At 37.5% G+C, this 19038-nt stretch overlaps 1 protein-coding gene across 3 annotated transcripts in view; it reads right to left on the bottom strand.

Annotated features, from left to right (window-relative positions):
* The window catches only part of LOC131165072 (clustered mitochondria protein), a 56588-nt gene extending 53554 nt beyond the window's left edge, over positions 1–3034 (bottom strand). Inside the window, exons 1-3 of one of the 3 annotated variants that reach the window (XM_058122735.1) lie at positions 2661–3034; positions 1476–1697; positions 234–295 (exon numbers count right to left, since the gene is read on the bottom strand). In XM_058122735.1, the coding sequence (XP_057978718.1) occupies positions 234–295; positions 1476–1697; positions 2661–3015 (639 nt within the window). In that variant the 5' untranslated portion in view covers positions 3016–3034. Of the gene's footprint in view, positions 1–233; positions 296–1475; positions 1698–1805 lie in introns of all 3 variants that reach the window. The other 2 variants (XM_058122737.1, XM_058122736.1) reach the window with 2 other exon arrangements.
* Positions 3035–19038: the final 16004 nt, after the last annotated feature.

Genomic DNA, 19038 nt, shown 5'->3' with positions numbered 1-19038 from the left:
TCCATAAAACAAGGGTGCCAGCACTTCTAATTCTAATAACAAGGAATCCAAAAAAAAATGATAAATTCTCCAATTGCCACTACAGACGCATACGATTACGAAGATGATAAAAATCACAATAGTATTCATGGGCACCAACACTTCTCATTCAATAGTGCATATATGATTTTGCATTTTGCTTTTTAATCACTGAGAAGACTAAAATCACAAGCAACAGTGTCATGATTGCTCACTTGTAACTCAAGCTTGTCACCACCTTGTGTTTTGACAGAAACAGGATAGAGACGGAGTTCACCTGCAAAGCAGAGGTATAATTCCAGATAAGGTATGTGCATATGGAAGCATAAAAATAGAAATAAGATGCTGTAGAATTCCAAATTTAGTAGTTAGATGATCACTTTACCTAAAAGCTTAAGCTATTAGATTGTGGACCAACAATGTATATCAAGCCTTAACACTCCCCCGCACGTGCAGCCCGACAGCACGTGGAGAGAAACAAACAATGAGTAAAGCCCATATTGGGAACACAATAATTTTTTTTAACAAACTTACATTAAAAGTGGGCAACAAGATTAGAACCCATGACCTCCTAATAACTAGCTTTGATACCATGTTAGATTAACACTTTACCTAAAAGCTTAAGCTATTAGGTTGTGAGCCAACAATGTATATCAAATTATCAATCCTTAACAGTAGTAAGACAGAATCATTTACAATATGAAAAGTCATCAAATTCAGAAAATCTACTCTACTGGGTTGGCAACCCCACCCCCCCCCCCCACTGCTCCTTGGATTTCTACTCTGCTTTTTCTTGTGAAATAAAATTTTAAAAAAAATAAAATAAAGGAATTAACAACTTTCATGTACATAAATGGGGAAGGGATCAGCTCCACTTTGTGGTGAAGCAAAAGAAAGCATGAATAAGATGGTGGAACCAATGTGTTTAAACATTTTTTGCAGAGTGATCTAAAACTATATGGCCAAACAACTAAAACCAACAAAAATAAAAAATAATAGCACCATAATTGCTAATAAATTTTTAAGCCCATTCTACATGTGAAAGCGAAATAAATGTGACCCAAAAAAGAAAGATTGACAATGAAGTTATTCCCAACAAATTAGCTTGAGACTGCAAACTAAAATTTGCAAAGAGTACAAAGGAATAGAGTCAGAATCTGCTCTTTTTCAAGTTTTTTGTAACCAAATTGGCATGAGAACTCCCAATCCTGTCCAGTGAACCCTGCATAATATTGACGCTACAACCGCATCAAACTTGTGTATTGGAGAACACCAGGTTGGTAAGCTTGGTTAGATAGAACGCCTGATTTTATTCCTCCCACAGGAGCTTTTTACTTTTCTTGTTCATTTAAATGACAAAACATGATACTTGAGGCAGAGCAATATGCTTGCAGATTCAGAATGCTGGGGTATTGCCTGAGAATAAGATGCCAAAAGAATTATTAAAATAACATTACCTTGCTTCACCTGGTTCACTGAACTTGCTACTTTGGACTCATCCAACTTGGCCTCTGAAGTTTCATCCACATCTGGAACTCCATTAGCATCGACTTTGGAGTCTGAAGAGCTTAAATTATCATTTGGGAGAGCATCGGATGATACCACTCTTTCCAAAGAACTCGTAGTATTATGTGGCCCTCTCTTATTTCTCCCTTTGTTGGACTTCCCAGCCATGTATACTACAGACATTCAAACAAGAGATGGGGGCATGAAAACTAAAGCTCCAGAAGTAAAAATACAATCACAAGGAGAAGAGAAAATTTTCAAATTCAGTTTACAGCGTTTACCTTAGAAATGCAGTTTCCAAGAAACAAACAAATACAATTTGCCTCAAATTTTTCAAATATCATTTTCAACTAAACGAACAAGTATATCAATGTACAAGGAGCTCACAACACAGACAAATGCACATTATGCGCTGATTCTCATGCATGGATATAAACATGAATATGCATACAAATACACGTATGCATTCATGTGTAGACATACAAACACATATACATGCCCACATTTTCAAACCATTTCTGTCCGTTGGATTAAAGAAAAACTACAAGTAAGCAAAAATAGCCAATTTAGAAAATACAAAAACCACAATATTTTGCATCCATGGAAAAGCACAATAAGCCAATTGGCTTACATCCAAATACATATATGCACCCACAAGTCCACATACAGATGAGTACACAAGTGCATATACATGCACATGTACAAAAACATACATTTTCAATACCATTTCTGTCCATCGGATTTAAAAAAAAAAAACAACAACAAAAAACAAAAAAAATAGCTATCAAAAAATACCCAATTTAAAAAAACAAAAAAAAAAAAAAAAAAAAAAAAGGAAAACCACTCTGGTTGCATCCCCAGCCATAGGAATGTACAAAAATCTTAAATGCATACACTCCAATACGCATACATCAAGAACTACTATCATATAACTACATGATAACTTCAGGAAGAAAGACTCAAAAATAAACGCATAAGTTCCCTTGAAATCCCACCAGCGTCCACAATAGCAGATGCCCAAAACCGCAAATTTAGAGTAGATACCGAAAATTTATTCTAGAACGGAAAATCATCAACGCGACGCGGAACAAATTTAAAATAGGAAGTAAATATGAGCATCTGCCAAGTGATGTTACCAGCAAGAATAGCCTCCAATCGCAGCTCAAGCACCGAACCAAATAGCGCAAGATTTTCTTTTAAAAAGGAAAACAAAAACTTATATATGTATATATATATATATATATATAGAGAGAGAGAGAGAGAGAGAGAGGGAGAAAGAGAGAGGGGAGGAATAGCGGGGGTGCTGCGAGCGGAGGTCTGGAGGCGGGGGTGGGAGGAGGGAGAGAGCAGAGAATGGTGGAGAGACGGCGGAATCGGCCTTCTGGTTTTGATTGCCGTGCTATAGTTTTTATGATTGCTATAAAATGCTATGGCCAAAAGCCTAGTAGTGGGTTGCTGTGAACTGCAGACGCAGCAGACGCGGGGGGGCATGGGCTTGGGCCTCCTCCGGTTCCTTTTGTTGTTTGGCCTTGGCTCTGTCCTCAGTCGCGTGTGCCCTAGCAGCCTGGGTCCGGCATGCAGCTTCCTCCCTCCAATCGCTAGCTGTAGAATTGTCTCGGCTACTCGCTGTCCGCTGCTGCAGCGTGTCACCGGGGGGCAGTTTGGGAATTCCAGTGGGGCTGGGGAGCGAGTACACGGGTACTCTCTGCAAGGGCACCGTAGTCCGTGTATAAGCGATATATATAGTAGATATTTTTCGTGGCATCGAACGATGACATTATATGGTCAGGCTGGTGGTCAATGAGTTAAGGTTTTTAGGGTTTTGACGCTCTGGCCACTTGCATTCTTTGTAAAATAATAGGTTTCTTTTCTCGAGAAAATTTTTGCCATTCGGAACCATACATTTTCATATTCTTTTGTCAATTTGTTGAATTGGACAAGCTCCTTTTTACCTTTTCATTTGATAATATATTTTACGAGGTGAATTATTGGCTTTAATTATTTTGATATTTCATATTTTACCATTGAATTCAACTCCTTTCTTAATAATTTTTAAAACATTCTAATAAATTACTTCAATTATGTGTTACCCAAGAAAATAAAAGTAAATTACTTCAAATAACTATTGTATCGTATTTATTTTAATTTAAATAAACTTATCATTTTGGCCTTTAGGAGAAAAAAATATAATAAACGTATTGTTGTCGGTATAGGAATGATAACTATAAGCAAATATAGTGGAGACTGTCCCATTTTTCTTATATATAGCATATGTATTAACTTGAATTCGATTTGTTTACTACGAGATTAGGTTTAAATTGATATTAGATCATGTTAGTATAATTATATGGATACTAAACTTTTTTTTTTATCTTTTTTTAGTACTCAATTTAAAGGATATGCTCTAAAAGTTTTAAGTTCAATGTGTGTATTATATCGATTGATACAAATTAAGGATCAATCTTATTATTGAAAGCTTATAGATGGTAAAAGTTGGGCATGCTGAGTATGTGGTTTATCTAAATAATAGTAATAATAAATAATAATTTTACAGCTTGATCATAACTAAATACCTTTCAAAGTAATTTAAGCATGAGTGTGTCATGTTTTTTTACTGTAATTATTATAAAAAAAAAAAAACAATACACTTTTTTCTCACAAGTTTGAACATTATACACACTGAAAATCTGTCCTTAAATTCATAAAAATTATACTAAGATTCCTAACAAATTAGTATTATATAACTGTTTGGTATCACTTGCTAGAGTTTATTGTTGGTTATTTTCTACGCCAATTTAATTTTTAAATTTTTTTAGCTTTATTTATTTGAATCCTTTGGGCCAATTCGGATTAATTATTTTACTTAAAAGCAGAAAGGAAAGTCTAATAAGAATGAAATTCATTTTTCATTTTATTTAATATCTATTTCAAATAGTAATAAAAATATTTTTTATTGTAACAAATTAAGAAGAAAAAACAAATGTTAATGATGTATACAAATTATTTGCTATATATTTTAACTTCCCTCTCCCTTTCCTTTCCTTCATAACCAATATATATATATTTCCTTTTCTACGATATTTTTGAAGGGAAATTAGAAACTCTTGAATTTTATTATAAGTAAAGTTAATTGAACTGTTAGTATATTATGATGGTCAAAGTCGAATACATTGTTTAAAATACTGTAATTTTGCCTATATTATGACCAAACGTTCTTTTCAATTAAGTTGAAATTGAAAAGAACTCCCGGTGACTCCTAATTAATAAATTTATATTAAAGACCTACTTATATAAAGGCCGAATAAAACTTTGAATTAAAAATGCTCTGTATTTTTTCCTAAATATTAAAAGGGTGACGATATTTCTTTTCCATCAATAAAATTAAATGAAAATATGAGTAATATCTACAATAAAAAAACTACCATATTTAGAGAATATCGCACGCTAACTTGATAATTTGTTTGACTTTGCAATGTTTACAGCACCTTATATGATATTAAATGCTATATACTAATATTATACCATCACATAACATACAATAATGACAAGATATTTTAATATATTACACAATATGCATAATATTCCTAAAATATTATATTTTATTGTATACTCTTATGGTTTTTTTTTTTTTGAAGATAAATATTTTTATTCGTATTAATGTTGTTATTAATGTAACTCATTTTTAATATTATTAAAACTTGTTTTAAATTTGTAGAGTAGTGTTACACTAATCAAATATCGCACTATAGTGTTATAAATATGTATACAGTGTCAACAAAATTAGATATAAGATGCACTAGAAAATTTGAGAGAAACAATTAGTAAATGACACAAGATTTTTATTCCAATATTTTTCAACAAACACGAAACTCAAATTGTCCATACTAATTATGTCGAAGTACAAATGCTTAAAATCGTTGTTCACAATCTAACTACCTAAGCAACAGCATATTGATAATAATCAAAATTGAAATGCAATATGAGGAAGAAAATTTGTTTCTATCAAAGGTTTTCCATTATAAAAATCTAATAATAATTTGGTCAAAAAAAAAGGGAAACACCCATGGTGGTATATTTATCTTAACCAATTCTATCAAATGTGTCCATCCAACACAATTTAAAAATCCAAATCTTTAGTTTGGGTGAGTTAAACCTAAAGAATAGATTCATTTAATTAAACTAATTTATCTGTATTTTTCAAATTTAAATAAAAAAATTTAAGTAGCACTTTCATTGATGAATTTAATCATTTCGAGATTACTCATGATAAGAAATACTCACGAAAATTTCCTCGAAAATTTAAAATGCAATTAATTAATATATTTTGTAAATAATGAATGAGTTATCGGTCAATTATGAAGGAAGAAGAAGTAAGACGTTTTCCTTTCCAAAGTGGGACATTATGTAGCTCAACACTCAACCATAAAGTTTGAATTAAAGGTGCAATTCTTAATATGTTTAAGTTCTAGAGTAAGACAAATAGCATATGGGTAGCAACTTTATTAGGGCCTATTAATGGCACATGACTTGGCATTTAGCGTAGAAAAGTAGGAATGATGCATAATTAAAAGCAAAGGATTATTATAAAATGAGAGATGAAAAAAAATAATATATGTTGTATGAGCCACGTGAGCAACTAGTGGAGAGGAGAAAAATAGATAATCAAAATTAATGACAAAACGATACATATTTACATACACGTATCTATATTTATATATAAAATATAAATTGAAGTTAAAATAATCAAAGTTAGTAAGGTGAGGAGAAAAATAAATGAATTATCCACTTTATAATTAGATTGATGAGAGCAGATAATTGAGTGTATTTTTGAGTTTAAATTTACTACTAACTTGTTTTCCGTGACGAATGAAAGTAAGGGAGTCACATGCAATACCCTCACTTTCTCTAGTAGGGAGTCAATGTGAATCACTTATTAGATTACCACTTTATCTAAAAGTTTAAATTTTTAAGTAAAGTGGTAATTTAACATGGTATCAAAGTCGATTTTTCGATAGTCCTGAGTTCTAGTCTTGTTGCCCGTGTTTATTTTATGATGTTTAAAAAAAATTTGTGTTCCCTATCATAAGTGTTATTTATCGTGTGTTTATCTCTCCACGTATTATTGGACTGCACGTGCGGATGAGTGTTAAAGTTTGATATATATTATTGACCCACAACTTAATAGCTTAAGTTTTTAAATAAAGTGATAATTTAACGTCACTTGTGTTTGATTTGCATGTACTTCTTGTGCTATTCTTTGGCCTCTTGGTCAAATTTATATCATTCTTTTTGGTCCACTTTCATATAAAAGCACTATAAAAATAAATTATTTTAGTAATACATAGTGCAAATACCATAAGAAAAAATGTGTTTAATTTTTGAAATGTCGTGCACATTGTCACGGGTTAAGCTTGTTCAGGGCATTATGCTTGCCTATGACCGCTTATCTCGTGTGTTTGGGATGGGTTTCCATCATGTAAATACTAGTGTAGGGTTATTTCCTAGTATTTCTTTCATTGTAAGCCAAATAAGGCAGTATGACTCCTCGGTCACTTTGATGTTTCCTAGTGCTAGAGTGAGAATGGCCTAGAAAGCTCTTTAGGGGAGGGTGAGTGTTCATCAATCATTGTAAAACTCACTAGCAATTGTCAACGTGCTTAGCCTACTTGCCTCCCTCGCTAAGTACAACATGTCAACGGAGGATTTGTTAATGAATTACGTTTGCTTCAATATTTACTGCTTGGTTGCCACGGCTTTCATGAATTGATTATAATTTCCGCTGCTATCTGATTGAATGTTAATGAAAGTGTTCCGTGGATGAATGTTGGTAAACAAAAGGCTGGCTAGTTAAGCAAGAGTGCTTTAGCTAGCGCCGCACGGCCCTTCACAACGGTGTGAAAAAGGCGGACCGTGACATTTGGTATCAGAGCCCAAGTCGGTGACACTTGGTGAGAGCCCAAGGTTGAGTTGCTACGTGAATTCGATTACCTTCGTTGTTGGGTTTGGAAAGCTTTGGTAAGTGACCATGGCACCAAACAATGCTGAGAGGATCAGCGTGCTGGAAGCACAGGTTGAAGAGTCAACCAACACTATGGCCGCGGAGGTGGCCCAGATGAGAGAACTTGTTGATGAAGTGAGGGGATCACAAAAACATCAAGCAGGTTTGATAGGCGACATGTCAGAGGACTTTCGCCACACTGTGGAAACTTTGCAAGCCCGGATGGCAGATCTGGATGCAAAGGTAAATGTGATGGTTCTTGCTATGGGGAACTCCAACACTCCGGGAGTTAGCAAGACCAAGGTGCCAGAACCCAGGACGTATGGGGGTGCCCGAGATGCCAAGGAGTTAGAGAACTTCTTGTTTGATGTGGAGCAGTACTTTCGCGTTGTGAGGATGGCCTCAGAACAGGCAAAGGTGGATACTGCGACCATGTACTTGGTTGGTGATGCCAAACTGTGGTGGCGTACCAAGTACAGAGAAATTGAAAATGGAAACTGTGTGATTGATAGTTGGGCAGACTTGAGGAGAGAGCTCAAGGCCCAATTCTTTCCTGAGAACGTTGAGTATAATGCAAGGAGAAAACTGAGAGATCTCAAGCATACGGGTTCAATCAGTGACTATGTGAAACAATTTTCTGCTTTAATGTTGGATATTCGGGATATGTCGGAGAAGGACAAGTTGTTCTATTTTCTAGAGGGGATGAAACCGTGGGCAAGAACTGAACTTCATAGACAAAGGGTTCAAGACTTGTCAACTGCACAAGCGGCTGCAGAACGCTTGACAGACTACGCTGGTGATGAGACCACTTCGTCCAAACGGTTTGGCGGAGAGGGAAACGGTGGAAAGTCTTTCAAGAATGGCAAACCCAAGAGTGGGGGAGCCGACCCTAATTCATCAACCTCACAGGAAGCTTCGTCATCTCGAGGGTTCAACACACCCAATATAAAGGGGAAGAGTAAAATTGAGTGTTTCTTGTGTCGAGGTCCTCATAGAGTTTTTGAGTGCCCTCACAAAGCATCACTTAATGCCTTACAGGCTTCCATTGTAGAACAGGCAGTGGAAGACGATGGGAAGAGGATGAAGCCCCGAGGGTGGGTTCAGTGCGGTTAGTGAACGCATTGGAAAAGCAAGCCAAAACACCGAAAGTTACACGAGCAAAAGGGTTAATGTTTGTGGACTTGAGGATAAATGGGAAGAGTACTCGCGCTATGGTGGATACGGGAGCTACTCATAATTTTGTTTCGCAGTTGGAAGCAGGAAGACTCAACTTATCCTTAGAGAAGGATACAGGACGCGTGAAAGCAGTTAACTCTGTAGCCCAGCCTACTCTGGGAGTAGCCAAGCAAGTGGCTATAAAGCTTGGACAGTGGGAAGGTCATGCGAATTTCACAGCGGTGCCATTGGATGACTATCCAGTCATTCTAGGAATGGAGTTCCTAATGGGGACGAGGGCAGTGCTGATGCCTTCGGCTGGTTCCCTGTGTCTGATGGGAGATCACTCGTGCATGGTGCAAGTCGTTGCAACGAAAGGAGACGAAGGGAAGTCCCTTTCAGCCATACAACTCAATGAAGGATTGGGTCAGGGTGAGCAGACACGTCTAGCCACGGTGGTGGTAGACAAAGAAGTAGGCCAAGAGCTGGAGCCTACGACCATCCAAGCGGTGTTGGATGAGGATAAGGAGGTGTTGCTGGATAAGCTGCCTCAAAATTTGCCTTCACGACGGACTGTGGAGCAAGAGATCGAGTTGTTATCAGGAGTGAAATCACCTACTAAAAGGCCATGTTGGATTGCGCCTAGAGAGATAGTAGAGTTGGGGAAACAGCTTGATGAAGTGGAAGCGGGATGTGTTCGCCCTTCCAAAACACCGTTGGGAGTATCGGTGTCGTTTCAGAGGAAACATGAAGAGCATCTACGGAAGGTGTTCGACAGGCTGAAGGGAAACAGTCTGAATGTAAAGAAGGAGAATTTCTCTTTCGCTCGGCAGAGCAACAAATTCCTTGGTCAAGTCGTTGAACAAGGTCGTATCCGGAGGGGTATGGAGAAGGTAAGGATGATTCAAGAACGGAAGATCCCCACAACAGTGAAGGAGTTGCGTTCCTTTCTTGGCCTTACTGGATGCTGCAGGAAGTTCGTTAAGGGGTATTCGCGGAGAATGACTCCAATGACAGGACTACTGGGAAGGTATTATTGGCCGCACACGCGGGATGATGTGGTTAATTATACCAAAACTTGTCTCACTTGCCAACAAGACAAGGGGGAGCGGAAGAAGTATGGTACTTTCATGGCCGCACCAAAGTACTGTTCGGCAGAGGGGACGACACAATTGTTCCTTGTGACTTTTGTGAGATATTGGGGTGTTCCCCAAGTTATTCTTTGTGACCAAGATTTAATGTTCACTGACAACTTCTTGATAGAGTTTTTCAGGATATTCAGGTCACACCTTGACATCTCTTCGAGTTATCATCGACAGACAGACGAACAGATGAAGAGATTCAGAGAGCTGCTAGATGAGTACTTGCGCCATTGTGTCAATGACAACCGGAAGAATGGCGTGCAACTACTTGATGTGGCTCCATTCTGTGGCAACGCCCAAAGGTGCTCAACAACCAAAAAGAGCCCTTTTGAGCTTGTTATAGACCAGCTGCCGCTGTTACCTCACACAGTGGGCGAGCCGTACAGACGAAAGAGTCCTAAGGCATACATCTTCACCAGTGGAGGGAGACAGAATGCAGACTTTGCCCAAGTCTATCTGGAGAAAGCTTCTAAGCAGATGAAGAAGTGGGCAGATCAACAGAGAAAACCGCAATTTCATGTCAATTGCCTCAAGCCATTCAACGCCAACACCAATGACCTGAGCAGAAGTCAGTCAAACAGCGCAGAGTTGAAGACAGTACCACCTGACAGACATGATGTTGAAGAGATCCGTGCAGGCAGAAAGTTCATATCCTCAAGGAAGAAGCGGCAGAAGTTCCTAGTGAAGTGGAAGCGCCTTGATGACAAAGAAATCAGCTGGATTTCTGCGGAAGATATTCAACTGTTCGTGGACAAATTTGAAGTGTACCTACCGCCAAAAGTCTACGAGGACGTCGACCGCATAAGTGAGGGAGAATGTCACGGGCTAAGCTTGTTCAGGGCATTATGCTTGCCTATGACCGCTTATCTCGTGTGTTTGGGATGGGTTTCCATCATGTAAATACTAGTGTAGGGTTATTTCCTAGTATTTCTTTCATTGTAAGCCAAATAAGGCAGTATGACTCCTCGGTCACTTTGATGTTTCCTAGTGCTAGAGTGAGAATGGCCTAGAAAGCTCTTTAGGGGAGGGTGAGTGTTCATCAATCATTGTAAAACTCACTAGCAATTGTCAACGTGCTTAGCCTACTTGCCTCCCTCGCTAAGTACAACATGTCAACGGAGGATTTGTTAATGAATTACGTTTGCTTCAATATTTACTGCTTGGTTGCCACGGCTTTCATGAATTGATTATAATTTCCGTTGCTATCTGATTGAATGTTAATGAAAGTGTTCCGTGGATGAATGTTGGTAAACAAAAGGCTGGCTAGTTAAGCAAGAGTGCTTTAGCTAGCGCCGCACGGCCCTTCACAATGGTGTGAAAAAGGCGGACCGTGACACACATGCATGCCATGTGCAAATTTGTTATATTCGTACACAACCATTGAACTACTGTGTTGTAGCTGGAGACGCATGAGACGCTGAGCTAGAAAGGTATTTTGCAAGTTGTACCGCGTTTGCAAGTTATGCCATTTATTTTGATGAATGTAACCTCTCATTTTTATTTACTGTAGTTTATTGTAATTGATTCCAAGCTACCTATAAATAGAGGAGGTTGAAGAGATGATATACAGAGAAGAAAAGAGAGGAAGAAGAAAGTGTGAGGAAGAGAGACGCTGAGAGAGTTGTATTTCTTTCCGGCGATTTTTTAGTGAATTTGTGGTGTTCTCCGTGGAAGTAGGTCGATCTCGACCGAACCACGTAAATTTCTGGTGTCCCAATATTTTTGGTTGCTCACAGGGTCCGAACAAATGATATCAAAGCCCGGTTTGAGCAAAAAAACCAGATTAGTGTATTTCACTGAAATCAATGCTCTGTCTAGTGGCTCGAAATTGAATTTTGAGGCCACCATCACGTTCACCTCACCGAGACAAAGCCAACGGTACAAATCGGAGCTCGAAAAGGAGCTCAAACGGAGATACACGCGCCAAAACGCACTTCACCGAAGCAAGACGTCTCGTCGCGCGTCGTTGACCTGCCGCCCACGCGTCTTCCTCACCCAAACTACCTCAGCCCGACCTAGCAACCCTCGATCAGACCCAGACTCGGTCCCCAACCCGCTCTAGACCCGGCCATGTCAGTGGCACTGAGTTAGCTCCACGTCATCTGCCACGTTAGCTCGGGTCCCACGGTGACACATTAGATGCCATGTTAGCAGTGGGCCCCCATAGTGACATGTTAGCAAGTGGGCCCCATAGCACCACATCAGCAAGTGGGCCCCACATGCCACGTCAGCATCGTCGACCAACTTTGACTAGGTTTGACCTAATATTTGACCAGGCTTTTTGGAGTCATTTTGGGTCTATTTTTCGAATAAATTGAACAATTTTTAAGGTTTTCGACCGTTTCGGATCTAACCATTCTATCCATTTAAGCTAATTTTATCTTTAGATCAGCGAATCGAGATGTCGATCGAATAGAGTTCAAAGATCAAAATGTTCAATGACAATAATTTTGGTTTCTAGAAGATGTAGATTGAAGCTTATTTGCTTGGGAAGGAGTTGCACTTACCATTAAAGGGTAAGCCAGCATCTATGAATGAGAACAAGTGGGAGTTGCTTGATCGAAAAGCTCTTAGAGCCATCAGAATAACGTTGTCAAAGTCTGTGGCATTCAATATCAAGCATATATCATCCACCAAGTTTCTAATGGATGCGCTTTCTATTACGTACGAGCAACCGTCAACCGCTAACAATGTACATTTTATGAAAATATTATTTACAATGACCATGTCTGCAGGTGAAAGTTTTAGTAGGCATTTGAATAATTTCAACGAGTTGTCGGATCAACTCGCTTCAGTCGAGATAACATTTAATAATGAGATTCGTGCCCTACTGATTCTCAATAAGTTTCCGAAAGTTGGAATGGTGTTGTTACTGGCATCAGTAGCTCCGCAGGGAAATCAAAGTTTGTATACGATGAGGTTGTCAGCATGATTTTGACGGATGAAATTAGAAAGTAGTCAAACCATGGCTCCACTTCGAGTTTAGCCTTGAACATGGAAAGTCGAGGCAGAGGAAATAGGCATGGATGATCAAAAAACCGCAATAAATCTAGGCCCAAGTGGTCTAAATCCAGAAATCCTAGAGGTTCTCACGACACAGGTTCCCAAGGCACAAAAATTATTTAGTGCTAGAACTGTGGAAAAACTGGTCATTACAAGAACCGGTGTAAAAGTCTGAAAAAATAATATGAGACGAGGGCAAAGACAAAGGCAAATGTTGCTTCAGAAAATGATGATATGTTGATATGCTCTTTGAAGAGAAAAAAAGAGTTTTGGGTGTTAGACTCAGGAGCTTCATTCCATGCCACTTGCAGTAGAGATTGCCTAGAGGAGTATACATCAGGTAATTTCGGTAAAGTATATCTTGGTAATAATCAACCTTGTGACATTGCTGGTAAAGGGACAGTGAAGATAAAAATGAATGGGTCAGTATGGAAACTGAGAGATGTCAGGTATATTCCAGACCTGAGGAAGAATTTGATCTCAGTCGGTCAACTGGTAGATGAAGGATATAATACAACTTTCATTGGTGATGAATGGAAGATTTCGAAGGATGCACTGACGATTGCACAAGGTAAGAAAAGTGGTACTCTTTATGTAACTCCTAATGCATGAATGTCTATTACAGTTGCTATAAGAAATGATGATAGAAACATATTGCATCAACGACTCGAACACCTGAGTGAGAAGGGACTCAAGGTGATGCACTCAAATGGTAAATTGAGTGATTTACAGTTGGTGAGAATTAACACGTGTGAGGATTGCATATTTGGGAAACAAAAAAGAGTCAGTTTCTAGACAAACATCAGTACCCCAAATAAAGGGAGACTTGAGTTAGTCCATTCAGATGTATGGGGACCAACAACCATTTCTTCCACATGTGGGAAGCATTACTTCGTCACATTTATCGATGATCATTCACAAAAGGTATGAGTTTACTTCCTGAAATATAAATCTGATGCTTTTGATACTTTTAAAATTTGGAAAGCAATGGAAGAAAACGAAACTGGTTTGAAAATCAAGAAGCTGAGAACAGATAACGATGGTGAGTATGTTGACACCGAGTTCAAGAAATTCTGTTATGAGCATGGTATCAGAATGGAAAGAACTATGCCAGGTACGCCTCAACACAACGGCGTAGCCGAGCGGATGAACATAACGTTGACAAAAAAAGCCAGAAGCATGCGTATGCAGTCAGGCTTGCCAAAGATATTTTGGGAAGAAGCAGTCAACACAGCAGCTTATTTGATTAACAGGAGTCCATCAGTACCGTTGGACTATAATCTACCAGAAGAAGTATGGAGCAATAAAGAGGTAAGACTTTCACATTTGAAAGTTTTTGGTTATGTTGCATATGTACATATCAATGATCATTACAAGAATAAGCTGGATCCAAAATCTTGGAAATGCAGTTTCATCGGTTATGGTGGATATGAATATAGGTATCGCATTTGGGATGATGAAAATAAAAAGGTGATCAGAAGCATAAATGTGATTTTTGATAAAAATGTGATGTACAAAGATAGACACACAATAGAGTTTACAGAGTTTGAAACAACCTTTGTAGATGTGGATGATGTATTAGAAGGTGTAAGGACACATCAGCAAAACACCAAGATTTCTTAGCAAAATACCGAGAATCCTTAAGTAGAGGAACATGTGGAGCATATTGTTGCACCACCATCTCCTACTCCAGCACTAGAGCTTAGGAGATCTTCTTGGCAACATGTACCAAACAGGAGGTATGTGAATCATTTACTTCTTACAGATGGAGGAGAACCTGAATGCTATGTTGAAGCATGTCAGGCAGGAGATTCGAGCAAGTGTGAGCTTGCAATGAAAGACGAGATGAAGTCTCTTAACTCCAACAAAACATGGGAACTAGCTAAGTTGCCCAATGGTAAGAAGACTCTTCACAACAAATGGGTGTACACGATCAAAGAAGAGCATGATGGATCTAAAAGGTATAAAGCTCAGTTAGTAGTCAAAGGTTTCAAACAGAATGAAGGAATTGACTCAACTGATATTTTTGCACCAATTGTCAAGTTGACAACCATAAGGTCTGTTTTGAGTATTGTTACCTCAGAGGGTTTACATCTTGAGTAGTTGGACGTGAAGATGACATTTCTTCATGGTGATCTTGATGAGGAAATTTATATGCAACAGCTAAAAGGTTTCTTAGTGAAAGGAAAAGAGAATCTTGTATGCAAATTGAAAAAGAGTTTGTATGGTCTCAAACAAGCTTCTAGACAGTGGTACAAGAAATTTGACAGCTATATGTAAAGGAATAATTTTCAAAAGTGTAATACCGACCACTATTGCTACTTCAAAAGGTATCGTACTAGCTATATTATTATACTGTTATATGTTGATGATATGCTAGTCGTAGGATCAGATATAGAAAAGATCATAAAATTGAAGCAGCAATTGTCAAAGGAATTTGATATGAAAAACTTGGGTCCTACAGAGCAGATTCTTGGGATGTGGATCTCTAGAGATAAGCAACAAGGTATGTTGCAGTTATCTCAGTCAAAGTACATCAGTCGTGTTTTACAGAGGTTTAACATGAGCAGCGCCAAAGCTGTAAATACACCATTGGCAGGTCACTTCCGTCTCTCTAAGGATCAGTCTCTCTAGACAGATGAAGAAAAAGACTTCATGGCTAAGGTACCATACGCCTTAGCCATTGGAAGTCTCATGTATGCTATGGTTGGTACCAAACCAGATATTAGCCAAGTAGTGGGAGCTGTCAGCAGATATATGTCAAATCTAGGGAAGACACACTGGGAAGCAGTGAAGTGGATTTTGAAATATCTACGTGGCACTATTGATAAGTGCCTATGTTTCGGCAAAAGCAATTTGAAAATTCAAGGATTTGTAGATGCTGATTTTGCAGGTGAAATTGATCATCGCAGAAGCACCACTAGGTATATATTCACTGTTGGCACAATAGCTGTTAGTTGGATGTCATAGATCCAGAAGATTGTTGTTTTATCCTCTACAGAAGTTGAGTATGTAGCAGTGACAAAAGCCAGTAAATAGATGATTTGGCTTTTGTTAACGGAGCTTGGATTAAAGGAGGAGAGGAATGTTTTGTACAGTGACAGTCAAAGTGCAATAAACCTGGCAAAGAACTCCGCATTTCATTCCAAAACTAAACATATTAGATTGCGTTATCACTTCGTTAGATCTCTAATAAAGGAAGACATGTTGACACTTGAAAAAATCCAAGGTAGCAAAAATTCGACAGATATGTTAACTAAGGTGGTGACTACAGAGAAGTTAAAGTTGTGTTTAACTTCAGTTGGTCTTCATGCCTGAAGACATATTTTGAGCACATCATTTATTCATATACTGATACTGGTTGAGGAGACGTCTCCGTCTCCAAGTGGGAGATTGTTGTAGCTGGAGATGCGTGAGACGCTAAGCTAGAAATGCGCTTTGCAAGATGTGTCGTGTTTGCAAGCTGTGTCATTTATCTTAATGAATGTAACCTCTCATTTTTATTTAATGTAGTTTATTGTAATTGATTCCAAGCTACCTATAAATAGAGGAGCTTGGAGAGATGATATACAGAGAAGAAAAAAGAGGAAGAAGAGAGTGTGAGGAAGAGAGAAGCTAAGAGAGTTGTATTTCGTTCCAGCGGTTTTTAGTGAATTTGTCGTGTACTCCGTGGACGTAGGTTGATCTTGACCGAACCATGTAAATTTCTAGTGTCCCAATTTTTTTGATTGCTCATAGGATCCTAACATATTGCATATATACACGTAGCAAATCAATATGCACATATGTGTGACTATAATATACCGTGTTCATGGCATGAGATTTGATTGGATTACTGGGAATGGCTATATATCGAATGAGTAGTTTTCCTCTCAAACCTCATTGCCCCTTAACTGGATGGTTTCCAAACTAAAATAAGCTATGTAAAATAAATTCAATAGCTTTCAAAGGTTGCAAATTTTGTAGAAACAATAAAAGCAAAAATAAAAATTTATTAAAATTAATAATAAATAAAATATAAATATTTATCAAAATTGAGGCATGGAATGATCACTATTCATAAAGTCATTTTTGTGCTTACAGAGAAAATATTTTAGTGTATATAGTTACTTTGCGCATGACCTTCATGATTGCTTAGTAGACTCGATTTTGTACGCACTTATAAATATCAAAGTTATATGAGATATAATATTTAGTTACCCAACATATATATAAATAAAGGTGTAGACACACAATTTTGCCTGGACTTATATAACATAAAATTGGGCAAAATTTATTAATGCATTAAAATGGAAAAGTACAAGAAAAAAAATTGAATACATGGAAAAAAATTAAAAATTGAATACATTAAAAAAAATAGAAAAGGAAAATGAAGAAAAAAAATCCAGTAGGCGAGTATCTTTAAACCTACAAGCATAAAAGGGAAAATATAGAAATTAGACATATGGAAATTTTCATAAGTAACATGTGGGTGAAATTATGGTTTAATGCAAACATAAATTGATCAATTGCATTTAATTTTGATTGATCAAATTGGAATTAATTGAATTGATCCACCAAGTCTATAACTAGTCGATTTCAAAAAGGGAGAATGACATACATAGAAACTGAGATCCAAAGAGTAAAGAAAATAATTATTTGTTGAGAATTTTGATAAAAAATTGTGAGAATTAGAAATAAGAGCTGGAGAGCTTGAGGTTCAAAAGATAAATAGAGGAGCAAAAAGGTATTGGATTGTAGAAGTTAATTATTTGTTGAGAATTTTGAGAAAAGTTTGTGAGAATTAGAAAGAAGAGCTGGAGAGCTTGAGGTTCAAAAGAGAAGCAGAGGGAAAAAAAAAAAGGTATTGGATTGCAATAGTTTTTGTAGAAAAGGGTTTTAGAGGCTCGGGAAAAAGGAGGAGAAGATTGTAAAGTGGAAAATTTAGGAACAAAGGTAGGTATGTGTTAATTTTAAGCTTAATTTTTTCAATTTCTAGAAATGTTGAATTTTGATTATACAATTAGAGTTTAAATTCAAAAAACCAAAATAAATAACTTTTCCAAAATATACCAAACATAATTCAGGTATTAGACCCCAGTTCAAAATATCCAAATCTGGGTGTTAACCCAAATTCAACCCGAAAACCCTGTCAACTTGGCCAGGGTGTAACGTCCTGCTTATTGTAACATATAATAAAACATAATACATAAAATAGTCAACCCAAACCTGTGGGTAACAGGGACACCTGCCATTCACAGCGGAACCTAGGCAGCAGTAAATGTAAAATATCATCATCATAACCACAAAAGATATAATACTATAGTTAATTATAATCCCAAAATATTGTGTTTATATACATCTCCCAAAATTAAAAAATATCTCTAGGATCCCACATCATAATTTCCTGATCCTAGTTCAAGACTTACCCTCCTAACGGTGTAGCACGACAGACTCAACGGCGGCCACGACCCGCCTGTCCTTCCAGGTTTCTTGAAAATCATTTAATATTTGGGGGTGAGACACTTCTCAATAAGGGAAAATAAACAAAATACAGCTGTGTGGCAACATGAATACTTAATGATAATATAGATATACAGTACAATCTTCATACCAGAAATCATTCATCATTTAATAACTGTAAGAATGTATACTTTCATATTTCTAATAAATCATACTAATTATAACTGTCTGGTATAGCTAATAATATTGAAAACATACCCAGGATGAATAGCTAGCTGACGTCATGTATTACCCCCCATGATGGGTTGTGCAGCCCGAAAGCTAGACCCGACAATGGCTGGCCGACCACAGCCGAGTCAAAAATGTCTGTAAGTACGATCGGCCCGCCACACCCTGGTTTGGACTGCCAGGTGGACGTCTACAACTCTACACTGAAAGCCACATCGACTATCCATCTCCCACCCCCTCGTGGGGTGGTTAGCACCAATCTGAACATAGACATCTGATCTATAAGCTATGATACCGTGCTCCTGAATTGAATTAAACTAACATCCAGGTTTTGATAACATATAATACATGATAATATAGCGTTTAACATAAATGGATTTATAGCATTTTCTATAATTTCATAAATACGGCCTTATGCCAAATATTTCATAAATATGGCCTCGCGCCAAATATTTAATAAATTCGGCCTTGCGCTAAAATTATAAGTAAAACGCGGCCTCGCGCCAGCTATCAATCACGGCCTTGCGCCGAATATCTCATACATAT

The sequence above is a fragment of the Malania oleifera genome, chromosome 9 (genome assembly GCF_029873635.1).
Source record: "Malania oleifera isolate guangnan ecotype guangnan chromosome 9, ASM2987363v1, whole genome shotgun sequence".
NCBI classification, from domain to species: domain Eukaryota; kingdom Viridiplantae; phylum Streptophyta; class Magnoliopsida; order Santalales; family Ximeniaceae; genus Malania; species Malania oleifera.
Note: the sequence above shows the minus strand (reverse complement) of the source record. Positions and strands in the feature narration are given on the sequence as shown.